The 14,128-nt window shown below is 36.4% G+C and overlaps 1 protein-coding gene across 1 annotated transcript; it reads left to right on the top strand.

Moving 5' to 3' along the window:
- The first annotated feature begins 5,118 nt into the window (after positions 1-5,118).
- On the top strand, positions 5,119-13,923 carry LOC120635239. The gene is made up of 6 exons (XM_039906197.1): positions 5,119-5,291; positions 8,219-8,713; positions 9,016-9,124; positions 9,832-9,962; positions 10,838-11,024; positions 11,665-13,923. Exons 2-6 carry the CDS (start codon positions 8,219-8,221, stop codon positions 11,841-11,843), a joined length of 1,101 nt encoding a protein of 366 aa, XP_039762131.1. The 5' UTR covers positions 5,119-5,291; the 3' UTR covers positions 11,844-13,923.
- Positions 13,924-14,128: the final 205 nt, after the last annotated feature.

Raw genomic sequence — 14,128 nt, 5'->3', positions numbered from 1 at the left:
TGTCTTCGGTGTTTACTATTCAAATCTTATTTTACACTAAAGCTATTTTATAAGGAAATAACTCAAAATTTGATTAAAATAAAAAAAAGCCTAAAAAAAGTAATATTTTTTGATAAAGGCAAAGGTATATTACCGTACAGCCATGTCTTCAGTGCTTTATATTCATTTCTTTTTCGATTGTACGGTATAAAGCCATTTATATTATAGTTTACGAAAACAAGTAAATTGAGGGAGTTGCGATAAAAATTTAATTCGACATTTTATTCTATCTATCTCTTTTAACTCCTAATCTTAAATTTATTCTATAGTTATCGAATTATTGTAAGATTTTTTTAATAAAAACTAATTTTAATAAGTAAAGAATTGGATTATTTATTTTTCCAGCTAAAACTTTAGTTCGAGGTCACTGTGCTCTTCGATTTCGCCCGCATAAATTAAGTAAACGCAAGATCCATTCCAGCGAGTACCTCTAACTTTTGGCGTCATAATATAAATAACACTTGCTTCAAAGAAAAAATCGTGAGAAATCCCGTATGCCTAAGAGTTCTCTATAAAGTTCTGATAGACCACACCGCACTTGGCCAGCGTTGTGAACTACGGCCTTAACCCTTCACATTCTGAGAGGAGTCCCGCAATGGGTTGATAACGGAATTTTATAGGGTATAAAGAAAAAGCCATAAACGGATATAGGACGAGTTATTTATTTTTGTCCTTCTCAACTTTCCCTTTAAACAGGTTCAAGCCCTTCAAGATCCTGTACAGAGTGGTTCTGGAATAGTTCGGCAAGCTCGCATCCTCACACTCAAATGACCACGCGGACCTTTTCCGTAGGAATGATCCCGTCATCGCTGGTCACACGCTTGACGATTTCTTTTATAGCAGCCGCGCTGGCTTCGTCGAACTTGCCCAGGATACTTCTTCTCGGTTTCGGCGGAACCGGAGAGCAGACTCTCCCAGCCTTCTTGTATTCCCTGAGGACACTGTAGATCGTCTTCGCGGAGGTGCCTACGGAGGTGCCTACGGAGGTACCTACGATCTCAGGTGTCTGCTGGACCACGTCGTTCTGTTAGGGGTACGTGGTCATTATTCAGGTTTAGGTTTAAAGACATTGATTCCCATAAAAAGACCTAAGGAAACTTAAATTTCTGTAATAAATTAATACACTTCGCCATTAGACTAAACTAAATTCAATTTTACTATTATCTTCTCATTCAATGTATTCGTCTTTAAATTTATTGGTATTACTTAATATATAAGAAGCTAATTTAGTTTTGAATACATTGAATGAGTTTAGATTTTTTATAAGTATAGGTATTTTATTATAAAATTTGGCGCCTTCAAAGGTAAGGGATTTATTACCATAATTTGTTCTAGTTCTAGGTAAGGTAAGGAAGATGGCTCGACGAGTTTTATTTTTCTGTTGATGTATTTGTAAACGTTTTGTTTTTTCGGCTATGGTTTTCTCGCTGGCGGCCAGGGGCCGTTGTTCGGGCCTCTTCCTCATCGGCGACCTGAGAAAGGCGGAAGGTGCCGGGCTTCACACATGTTAGGATTTAGTTTCCGGCGTGGTTTCAAGGTCGTTGGTTTACACTCTCTAGAAGTAACGAAGAAGCCTTGAGGAATATTCGATGGAAGCTGGCGTTACTTTCTGGGATTCCATGATATATGAAAATTAGGCTTAAAAAGCACAAAAGCCGCGAAAAGCAGGAGATTCTGTTAGCATTGAATTGTTCACATTTTAAAAATTGGTCATGGAAATAGCTCGACTTCACTTTTGGGGGGCCTAGGTCGAATCCCAGCCCGCACCTCTAACTTTTAAATATCACTTGCTTCAACGGTGAAGGAAAAGATCGCTAGGAAACCTGCTTGCCTTAGAGTTAGTTCTCAAAGGTGTGTGAGTCCACCAATCCGCACTGGGCCAGTGCGGTGAACTACGGCCTTAACCCTGTACGGGAGCTATCGTCATACGCTCGACGTAACAATAGGAAGATCTTCCTCCGAGCGGGTGATCGTGCTCGGGGACCGAGATTCGAACTTTCATTTTTGGAAGTTGTATACATAGGCATTCTTAGTGAACACTTCGCTAGCGCGATGTAGGATTTTAGTAGCGCCATCTAGTTATGTAATGTGGAGACCGCCACAACCCTTTCTCATTGCAATTGCAAAATTGAAGACCTGAAGTGGAACGGTAATGGGTTGATATGATGATGATGAAAACCAACAGTGACAGTCTCCTGAGAATGCGCCGGTGTCAGAACGGAAGGTGCGTGTAGAGTACATTGCTGAAGATCTGTTTGGTGTGAAGTAATTATGTAGTAGTAGAAGTAGTGAAGAAATTATAAATTACACCGAACTGATTCTCCTGCTTTTCGCAGAAGCTTAATTTTCATAGTTTTCATATTCTAGAGGAATAACGAAATTGGAACTGACTTCGAAAAGGAGTAGGTTATCAATGAGGACGTTTTTTTATGTTAACTCGGGCGTTAACAGGCGGATTTGCGAAATGGTCTCATTTAAATTTCATATAGATCTGATGAAGAGTTCCAGAGTCGGACAACAGAACTCTTCAAAAAATGACAGCAAATGAACCGCGCTTGCTGATATCGCATAAATATGCATTGTATACGCATTCACACAACATAAAATCCCGCCTGTACACTTGCAAGGGTTACGCAGATGAATTCAGTATACATACATCGGGATACACCTACATTTTCGTGTAGTTAGTCTCACCCGAGCGCTCGTACCGCAGAGTGCTCGGGTGCAGGGTGAGGAAACTCCCTTGTATTGTATTTAATGAGGGGACGCCTGCCATTGCCAGTCGGTGATCCACCATATGTAAGGGCCATTCCAACCCATTTTCCTACTTCTTTCTTTCAATTGTGTTTTTTTACTGCTTTGTCTTTGGTGTACAATAAAGTTTATTTGATTTGATTCGATTTCTTATATTCGAGACACAGGTTTTACTGGTGTCCCGGAAGCACCCAAAACCTCCCTGAAAGCTTCAAGCCCCTTCTTCACTTTTATTATATCCTTACCTTGCAGTCCAAATCTTAGCAGCGCGTAGGTACATGGGGCACTCAGCTATGAGTGGGACCCACATAGCCTCAACTGAGGCGTCGCCGCTGTCTAGACGCTATCGGCATTTACTAGGGGATCAAAGACGTCGACACAATGTATCCCTTATTTTTACTTTGTACATACCACGCCTCAATATGGATCTAGGTTGGGGGTGCTAGGAAACGCGGACAATGGGCCGCTTGCTCCCCAAACAACGAAGTCGGTCATTGAACCCAGTCAACGCTCACACAAGCAATCCGCTTATAACTTCTTTCTCACATAACGGGTTAAAGCGAAGCTTTTTTTTAAAGTAATAATTGAATATTTGTGTGAATATAATACACATAAATACTTATTCTATAAAGATAAACACCCAGATACTAAGAAACATTCATGTTCATCACACAAACATTTAAATAGACAAACATAGATATTGATAAAATAAGTATATCTAATAATACAAGTAAGTCAGAAAAAAATCTGCCATCTGAGAGTTATCTTGGCTGCTGGACTAAAGGCCTCTCCCAATAATAGGGTTTTCCCATAATCACCAAACTGGTTAGACGATTTGGTAATCGCAGTAGCCCATCCCCGTTATATTCCCTCATACGCCTCGTACGACACCCGCGGAAGAGAGGCGAGGTTGTAATCTAAATTTTCGTCACCGCATTACCTAACTATTCTTTTGTTAACTTTCTTCTTATCCAAATTTATTTAGGATTCCATATTTAGCTACTTTTAGAATACGCAGTAAACTACTATAGTCTTTAATACACAATATATAGTCTTTAATACACAATTTGAACTAACTTAACGCATTTTAAAAAATCAGCATTCGTTAAAAAAAATCTGCTGTAATATTTGTTTACAAACTACGAATGCAGAAAAGTGGCGGAGTGTTAAACTGTTTGTCAAACAGTGTCTTCGGTCTACGTTGGTGTACAATTCCTTGATCTATGTCTTTGGTCACAGACAAAAATAGTAAACTGGGGACTGGGGATTTATGATTTGTCTGTGGTGAGGCTTTGCTTTCTTTATTTGTATATATTATATATTAACTTTTTAAACAGAATTTCTCTTTATATATAAAATAAAAAGTGTTTACTTATCTTAAATAATGTTCTTCTTTTATGTTGTTATGATTTCGGATGAAGTATGTCATATACCCCATATTATTGATTGCATTGGATGAGCCTGGGTTTATGCTCTAAAACTCTTTCACCTATGTATGGAGGGTAGAGGTAAGGAGAGTCATCTGTGTATATGAAAAAGTGTCGTCAAAATGTATTAAATTAGGATGGCGCCACATTTGCATCAGCGTAACTCTTAAAAGAAGCGCCAAATATAAATATTGTTAGAGTAGGCTTGAAAAATAAACAAGGAAGTATGGAGATACAAGGAAGTAAGGTTATATTTACCACAATATTTTGTACAACGTAAGTTGTTGAAATTCTCAATAATTAACTACTTTAGTCGATTAAACATTAAATTTTTTAACTCTGCATACTTCAATTCATCTACGATTGCTACATTCATACCATACCCTGTGCATCCACCAGCGCCATTGTGGAGGATTTTTGAACTGTTATTTAGCGCAACAACTGGACACTTTTTCAACTTTTCTCCCATATAAGATGACTCTCCTTACCTCTACCATCCATACACCTATGGCTTATGTTAAATTAGGCCTATGCACAGCAGCGGGACGGTAATAAGTTGGAATGGTATCAGTCAAGTAATTAAATAATATTAAGAATAGTTTTATAGAAAACATCTTAGTTATTGAACTTACCTTGAGATGAAAGATACTAGTACCTATTTTATTTCCTAAACTGTGTTAAAATATGAGTATAGATAGAGTAAAGAGTTAAAATAGGTTTGAATTTGAATTTCCCGCTAAAACTATATCTTTTGCTGTTATCTGTTACTGGCGTTTCTATAATGTGTCAATTTTGTTGTGTACCAAATACACTTTATGGCCTAGAAAATAATAACTAAAGTCAAATGACAAGTAAATTTAAAATATTCGTTCCGCGTATCCGATCGCAGCGTGATTTATTTTATAAAGCGTCTACTTTTGTCTTTTGTTATTATTAAAATAACGCATAACCTTTTCAGACTAATGTTTCGCATTTATTGAATCACAAAACAATAAAATAAATCTCGGTTCAATGTGAACTTAGTGTTTTGCACGAAATTCAGGAATTCGGTGTCGAAAGAACAGCGGAAAGGTGAGTCGTCCATTCAATAACAATAGGCAGTTTTAGTTTGTAAATTAAATTAGTTCAATGTACGTAATACAAGTGCGGTTATTTGTCGAGGGTTAGTTAATTGAGCGGTTTCTATCTATTATTTAATAAACACGCCATTTTGCGCTTTATGCCGGTGAACGTTAAAGATTTGGCAATAGTTTTCATAAATAATTAGTCAACGTAAGTTATTCTATTCCGTCATTTCGTTTGCTATTATAACTGTAATTTTGTGTGAACGCCCTGAATGATTGTTAACACAAGTTATTGTGTCTGCTTTGATGTTTTCTCATGTACAACTTACAGTATTTGGGTTAGCAGATTTTGTTTGATGAATTATCATACCTACAAATATAGTGATGACCAAAAATTACCAATAAACTTGACTTATAGCCCATGAAACAATGTATTATAAGTTTGTGTTGGGTTAGACCCTATATCTCAAAAGTAGAACATAAATTATCTGACTCTGATATATTTAGTATGGTGAAATTTTATTTATCTTCTGAATAATTGGTAGGAGAAACTAAGACTATTATATCTATGAAGTTATTACCGGTGGTAGAATCACTACAAACAGACAGACTTGACGTTTCAAATGTGCTTATATTAGGCCTACTTGAATAAATGAATTTTGAACTCTTAATACTATTACTGTATGCAGTGAAATAGAGGAAGTTAAAAATATAAAAAACATACAGTGTAAAAGTACAATTTGGCAGTTTTATTGCTATAGGTGTAGATTAAATATATAAATTTGTTTTAGCCACTATAATTTTAAGAAATCAGAATTTTAAACGGCAGACAGACAAACAATTTTTAAAAAGGTATCGGTTTTGGTTTAAAATAAGTGTAGATTACAGATTAAGGTTTTGGATAGGGTCAAAAACACAAAATTATAACAAAAAGTGTAACTAAAGCTAGGAAGGTTCTAAATAGGACCTGTTGTAAGAAGAGCCCTCAACATAATTGACTGGGTTTTTTGTTATTATAACAAATTCAAATTCAAATCTTGATCTGCGTGATTGCAGGTTAACAAATTTGATCTTATACTAAAACATAACAAGTTACATGCTACAATCTGCCATTATATGGCATGCAAATTATAATAACACCTTAATTATAAAATTATTTTTCCAATTTATACAAAATGTCAGAAAATTAAGGTATCAAAAATTGTGAAATTAAATTACAATGTCAACTTAAAATTAAATAATGTAAAGTAAACCAAAATATTAAACCTAGAAATACAATAATTTAAGCCTTTGATTTTAGATATTTGTCTACTGAATAAAATTGATGAAGCATAAGCCATTCAATAATTTTAATCTTAAATTTAGGCAGAGGTATGTCAATTAAAGTATTTGGTAATTTGTTATAAATTGTTATTGCCATACAATAAACATTTCTTTTATATAAAGTGAGGTTTACTTTGGGCCATACTAATTTATTACCCCGCCTACAATCCTTCGCCTGCTGTACTTTTTTAGTTATAAAGTAATGTCCATACTTTTTACAAAAAGGATTTCCTTAATATACATGCAGGGTAAGGGTAAAATATTAAGTCTTTTAAAGATTGGTTTTGCACTATCCAAAAAATGTGCCCCAGTTATTGCCCTGACAGTCAATTATTATTTAGCTATGTAGTTAGAATGTTTCAAATCAAGTCTTTTTATTGTACATAATATTATAATACATAATTCAAAAATTCAAAATTAATTTATTTCAAGTAGGCCTACTATAAGCACTTTTGAAATGTCATGTCTGCTGTGTGTAGTGACTCTACCACCGGTTCGGAAGGCAGATTCTACCGAGAAGAAGCCGGCAAGAAACTCAGCAGTTGCTCTTTTCCAACATTAACAATTTACATTTTAAATTTCAAAATTCATTTTTCTATCTTGTGAGAGATGAAAGCGGAGCCGGATGCTTCCAAGCAACCTTGTCATTAAGAAATTCATCAATTGTATAATCGCTGTAATAAATGTGTTTTAACACATTCTTTAAACTTATGCATTGGTAGGTCCAAAATTACCTTAGGAATCATATTATAAAAGCGAATACTCAGTCCCACAAATTAGTTCTGCACCTTTCGCAGACGATATGCAGATGTCACTAATTTATGACCATTTCTTGTAAGTCGACTGTTTATATCCACTTTTTGTTTATAAAGACTAATATGTTGTCTTACATATACTATATTGTTATAAATATATTGTGAGGCTACCGTAATATACTGGTACCATATGCCTATATAATATTGTTTTTACATTATTTTGGCTTGGAAATTCAACTGGGCGGAGACGGCAGTCTTCTATTCTTTAGACTGAAAAGAAGCAGAATTCCAAATTTAATAAGTTGATTTAAAAGTTACTAGGTTAAATTCATCAATGTTTAATCCCTGAAAAAATAGTAATAACGAAAAAAAAAATTACCTTAAACCACAAATAAATTACCTTAAAGCCCATTGTCTCAAGACAGATTGCCGAGTTGCAGCTTTAAAGAAAGGAGAAAAAATTTACTATACGAATTTTCTATAAATAAATAAATAAATATACTACGACAATACACACAACGCCATCTAGCCCCAAAGTAAGCTTGTGTTATAGCTGATGAATATTTTTTTTTTTTTTTTATGAATGAAATACACATAAATACTTATTATATACAGATAAACACCCAGACACTGAAAAACATTCATGTTCATCAGACAAACATTTTCCAGTTGTGGGAATCGAACCCACGACCTTGGACTCAGAAAGCAGGGTCGCTGCGCACTGCGCCACTAGGCCGTCAAATGATCAATATAAACTTTAAACTTATTGATTTTCTACCGAACATAGGTCTTTTGTTTGTAGGTTTGCACAATCCATGATATATAATACTATAGATGCTTAATTTATGTATTTCAGATGTTTTGCATACAAGAAGCCGAGTCTCCTCATTCGGAACCATTCAGAACGTCAGACAAGGATCCTCTGAACATACAATCCGACTCGAGTGACGATGAACCGAGTGCAAAAAGAATTAAATTCGCACCAGAACTTAACTTACAAGTGTATCAGATACCAGCTTTCTCAACACCAAAGTCTCTCTCAAACCTCACTATATTTCCAACAACAACAAATTCATTACCAAAATTTGTGAACAATCCATTGAACTTAGCTAATCCATTAGCGTTTGCAACCAGTAACTTGAACGCGAATAATATAGTTAAAAATTTGCACAGTCGTTACTCATTACCTGCCAAATTAACTATAACACCTGTTAATAAGACTGTGTCAGACGGAGAGGTGGTCAGATACAAAAAGAACGGAGAGGTTGCTAAGAAGAGAGGTCCTCCGAAGGGCTACAAGAGAAAACCTAAGGATCTGTCACAGAGCTTCTCCAATGGTGCTCTATTACAGGTACAAACAGATATAACATCTTACTTTTACTTCTTTTGTCATTAGTTAGGGAGCATGCCAGTGGTTCTTGTTCTACTTTTGTTTTAATGGTACAGTTATTGTTGGAGGTGGGCGTTAATTGTTACAGTTTATACTACTGCAACGGTTATCGTGGCACCATGTTTATTGTGTCTATTCTGTACTCTAACCAATATTCTAAATAAATAAATAAATATTTTAATAAATAATTATTTAACTATTTGTCTGGACTCCTTAAAGTTATGCATTGAAGTCACCCAATTAATATGTTTCGTTGTTTTCAGGCGCAGAACACAATACTGACAAGTTTGCTGGCAGCCAACACCACTCTGACCACCCTCACAATACCAACACCACTGCCTGAGCAGAGACCACAGATTAAACTGCCACCAGGTGAGAGTTACATCTCTTGGTTGAGTTACTCTTGGTTCAGTTGTTGACAACGCTCGAAAGGCATTTCACTGAACTTTTAAAACATTATTTAAACATCTATATTTGTTGTTAAAAAAGAAGATTTAATAAATTTTTTTAAATAAATTAGATTAGATGTTTTTTCACTTAATTTTATTCAATTGATATTCAACAAGAAACAAACATTACCTGTTTTATACTACATATTAATTTGCCATGTAAATGATTGTTACAATTTGTTTTAAATTATGAATATTCATTGTATATGTAATATAAGCAATTAAAATATCACTTGCTCTAACAGTGCAGGAAAACATTGTGAGGTTTTATATTCACTATTCTGTATAGTTCAGACTTTCAGATCTTTAGTTTAAAAAGAAAACAGATTTTAGGAATTAAGATAATCCAGTATTGTTAAATAAACAAATAATGAACAAATAAATGTACTACGACAATACATATATCACCATCGTTATGGGTACCAAGATGACTGACGAATATTTTTAGGAATAATATACATAATGTACTTATAATTTACAAATAAACACCCAGACACTGAAAAACATTCATGTTTATCACACAAATATTTTCCAGTTGTGGGATTCGAACCCACAGCCTTGGACTCGGGAAGCAGGGTCGCTGCCCACTCCGCCATTCGGCTGGCAATCAATTATTACGTCTCATTTCAGGTACAGAGCTGGTGGAACTGCTCCTGGACCCCGAGGACTGGTTCCCCACCGAGCCCTACCGGATGGTGTTCAGCCGGAAAAAGAACCCCAAGTGGAAAAACTTCCCCTACAGATGCGAACATTGTTTTAAAGTTAGTTGCCTGAACCGATTACTATGCAAGATAAACATATGAAAAAAAATATCACTGATATGTGATTAAGAGAAATTGTTGTTGTAACATATATGTGTGAAACATAATTTACTAGTGTATGTAAGAATTTATTACTAGCAGAGCTTCTAAAATGGCAAAGCTCATCCGGGAGCTTCTAATGGCATACTGCCGCTGAGCAGCAATGCTGTGTTCCGGGAGTGATTGCCGTTGTAGTTATAGGCACATGCGGCTAAACACGTACGCGTCAAATTGATGGATAGACTCCGTAACATTCCTGAGTCGCCTCGTACGACACCCGCGGCAAGCGGAGTGGTGGTGGCCACTTCTCATCTGCCGCCACCGCACGGCACGTTTTTAATCCAAATCCATGACTGTTTTTATCAAAAGGATTGATGACTAAGTTCTTTTATAATTTTGATTTTGAGATTTGTACATCATCTCGTATCAGTGGCGTGCATATAGGGTATGCACAGGGTAAGCAGATGATATAAAATGAAGAAAATCTCCCGTAAGAGTTATAATAGTTTATCCATAGCATTGTGAGAGTTATAAAAGCCTACCCAGTGGCGTACACTTCATACGTGCGCAAAAGCACTGCTTACCCTAAAATTGATATATAACTCGTACAGGAGAAGGTGTTTTGTCGTTTTATGCAATTTTCCTGCCTCATGCATACCCTGGTAAGAAAACCAGTGCACGCCACTGAGCCTACCCTTAAGTATTTATAACTCGTAATGGAGATTTCCTTTATTTTGTATCAACTGCAAACCCTGTGCATACCCTCTATGCACGCCACTGTCTCGTATTGATAATCTAGTATGAGTGAGACGTAAGCCAGACCTCCCCCTCCGCAGGGCTACCGCGTGGCGTCGACGCTGGTGAGCCACGCGGCGGAGCGGCACGGCGCGGCGCCGCGCGCGCTGGCCGCGCCGTGCCCGTGCTGCCCGCACGTGTCGCTGCGCCGCAAGCAGCACAAGAAGCACCTCGCGCAGCACGAGGGCAAGAAGCGCCGCCTGTTCTGCGCCTACTGCCTGCCGCCAGGTCGGTGCGGACAGATCCTACCACTTGGTAGGAACTCACATGCCCATTGCTACCATTTGGTAGGAGTTATAACTCAGTGCTACCATGCGGTAGGGTAAAATCACAGTTTCTACCATTTGGTAGGAGTGGCAACGCAGATCCTACCTTTTTTTAAAAAAGTAATATAATTCATAGTAGCCTGTATAATATTATGGAGTGGTATTATAATATATAAGTAAAAGTTAAATATATTACCCGTGTCCTAGTAGTGACACGACCGTTTCTGCCATGTGGTAGTAGTGACGTGACGATTTCTACTATTTGAATGGAGTGACAAAGCAATTTCTACCATGTATTTAACATGGTAGACATTCATAAATTCACAACATATTTATAACAATATAGCATTTGTAATAAAAAAACAATGGTCTTTATAAACGAAAAGTTAATATTAACAGCTGATTTACTCATAATAGACATAAGTTAGTGGCATCTGCATATCGCCTGCGTAAGTCAAGAAATCATTTGTGGGGTTGCTTATATACTAAACCCCTCAAATGATTTTAGCCAAAGTCTTAACCGCTAAGCTATCACCGCTTCATTTAATACTTGCAGTACGCAATTATTAGCCATATACTTATTATTTACTTCCCGTTCCCAGTGGACTCGACGGAGCCCTACGTCAAAGAGTCAGTGAAGTACCCGTTCGACAAGTTCCCGCAGTACTGGTACGCGTCTGAGGAGTCCCTCCGCCTGCACAAGAAGAGGAAACACCCCTACGCGGCCATGCTGAACTACAACTGGTTCTGTTCCTGGGGAGACTACGCGCCCAATAGCTAGAGCGTCCCTTTTTATATTAGTTAAATTGCTAAAGTTTTCTACCATTTGGTAGCTTGGTAGGTATGGTAGAAAAGTGTCTCAACCTTTTGCGTCCACTGCTGAACATAGGCCTTACGTTAAGGAGTTTGGCGACAAATAAAATAGTTTCAACAATTGAATAGTTAATTCAGGCGCTAGATAAGTTGACAAGGTCAGTGGTAGCCGATTCCTACTATTTTATAACAGCGATGGAAAGGAACACTGCGGTAGATACTTACTTTTGAGAACATTTCTACTATTTCAGTTAAAACTTGTATGATACATTTGAACGATTGTGGTAGTTAATTTTGTCTGCCATTGGAAATATTTTGATAGGAAATTGGTACAAAGTGGTACTTTTTGACAAGTGATTGATTTTTAGTATTAATTTATGTACATATTGTCACAGTAGGTGTATTGCGAACGTGAGATTATTGCAGCTCGTGTGTTACGCGATTAATGGAAACACGATTTGATTTGACTCAATGTTCTGTTCGGTGGGTGTTATAAATTCCGCCCTTAAAGATTCGTAATACAGGAGTAGTTTTTTGATACAATATTTTAAGGCCAGTAGTATGTAATCGAAATGCCTGAATAGTATTAGTATTTTTGGATGTAATTTATAATTATTACGTGGCAACACTCGCCTTCTTCGTACTTATGATTAGATCGTAAACAAACCAGATATTAGTGTTGCATTATAATAAATTTTCTACTAAATGGTAGATTTTGAGACAGTATTTTGTAAGTGTGTATATTTTTGTACTCGTAATAGAAATGACAAAATCAATAAGAAATCGTGCCTTGTTCGATTTTAACAAAATTTTTGACATTCCAATTGCTCTTGGTTAAAAATTATTGATATAAAAAATACGCTTAAAATATTAAGAACTGTTTCATTCGAAATAATAATCTCTTACATATTATATTCGCCACACCCTTTCAACAGCGCGGGATCTTTTTTAAGTTGATAAAATAAGTTACATTTAGTAACTGTAATCTCACTTGTTGGTATGTGATGATGGTATCTAAAATGGTAGTTTGCTAATTTGTTGTATACGTCTGGCAATTATATTAAACCTAAACCCCCCGATAGAGTGAACGCTAAGTAGCTTTGCCTCACGTCTTTGTCGGTAGTTAGGGAGGTTAGCCACGGCCGAAACCTCCCACCCTTGCAGATCCTGTGTTGTTGATACATCGCCGCGATTTCTACCAACATGTAACTGCAATGGTAGAAAATGACTAAACATTGGTAGCTTTTGTACACAATATTGTATGTCGATATACGTCCAAAATATATAACATGTTTTAATGTCAATATTCAAATAGAATGCAAATTGATATATATATAAATATATATAATATTTAACGCCAATATTAGTCGATATCTTAGTCCTAAGAACGTAATTTAGCGTATGAACAGACGTACAAATCAGTATACCAGTATTTTTTATATACATATTTGATGCATTTAGTATGTTTTTACTACTTTAATGTGAGTACTTAGTGTAAAAGTATCAACAGTATAGCAGTTTAGTTTGAAACAACTTTGAGTCCAGCGTGCCTGTATGTTTTAGAGTGCTAATCTCCGGAAGTTCTAAACCAATTTCGTTGACATTCTCTTCAATAGATAGATTGTCTATTATAGAAAGTTTAAGGTGCCTGTTAAAACTATGATATTTTATAAATTATTTTTAGAACAAACGCTATCCGCTTACTTGATCCGGTGTTTCACAAGACCGTCTACAGATTACGAGGTCCATAAACAGTTGCTAAAACCTCGTGAGACTAATTGTTTGTATACTCATCGATTCGAAATTTGTACCAAACAAGTAGATATTGGGATTTTTCTTTAGAAATTCTCAGTAACAGCCTTTCTAAGGAACACGTCGATACGATGACCAGTATGTGACAATAATTGTTAGAACCTATCAACCCGCATTGCAGAAGCATGGTGGGTCTAAACTGTCGTCTCTGTTGACAATTGAGATAAAAGTTGTTTAAAAGTTATTTTATACCATAGTTCCTAACTTAAATTAAAATACGCCGATGTACAGATGCGGTGATAGCGCATAAGTAATTAAAATAACACTTGCTTTAACGGTGACGGAAAACGTCGTGAGGAAACCTGCATGCCTGCGAGTTTACAGATTGTGCTCAAAGGTGAGTGGAGTCCATGAATCCGCATTGGGCCAGCGTGGTGGACTACGGCCTTAACGCCTTCTCAATGTGGAAGGAGACCCGTGACCCGTGCTGTAGTTGACCGG

Source organism: Pararge aegeria, chromosome 26 (assembly GCF_905163445.1).
Source record: "Pararge aegeria chromosome 26, ilParAegt1.1, whole genome shotgun sequence".
NCBI classification, from domain to species: Eukaryota; Metazoa; Arthropoda; class Insecta; order Lepidoptera; family Nymphalidae; genus Pararge; species Pararge aegeria.
This window is presented reverse-complemented; position numbering and strand designations above follow the sequence as displayed.

Excerpts from the sequence above, each read along its gene's own strand:
- LOC120635239 (XM_039906197.1), top strand. The coding sequence starts at position 8,219 with ATGTTTTGCATACAAGAAGCCGAGTCTCCTCATTCGGAACCATTCAGA. Across the intron at positions 8,714-9,015 it reads CCAATGGTGCTCTATTACAG|GCGCAGAACACAATACTGAC; the intron begins GTACAAACAGAT and ends CGTTGTTTTCAG. Across the intron at positions 9,125-9,831 it reads ACAGATTAAACTGCCACCAG|GTACAGAGCTGGTGGAACTG; the intron begins GTGAGAGTTACA and ends GTCTCATTTCAG.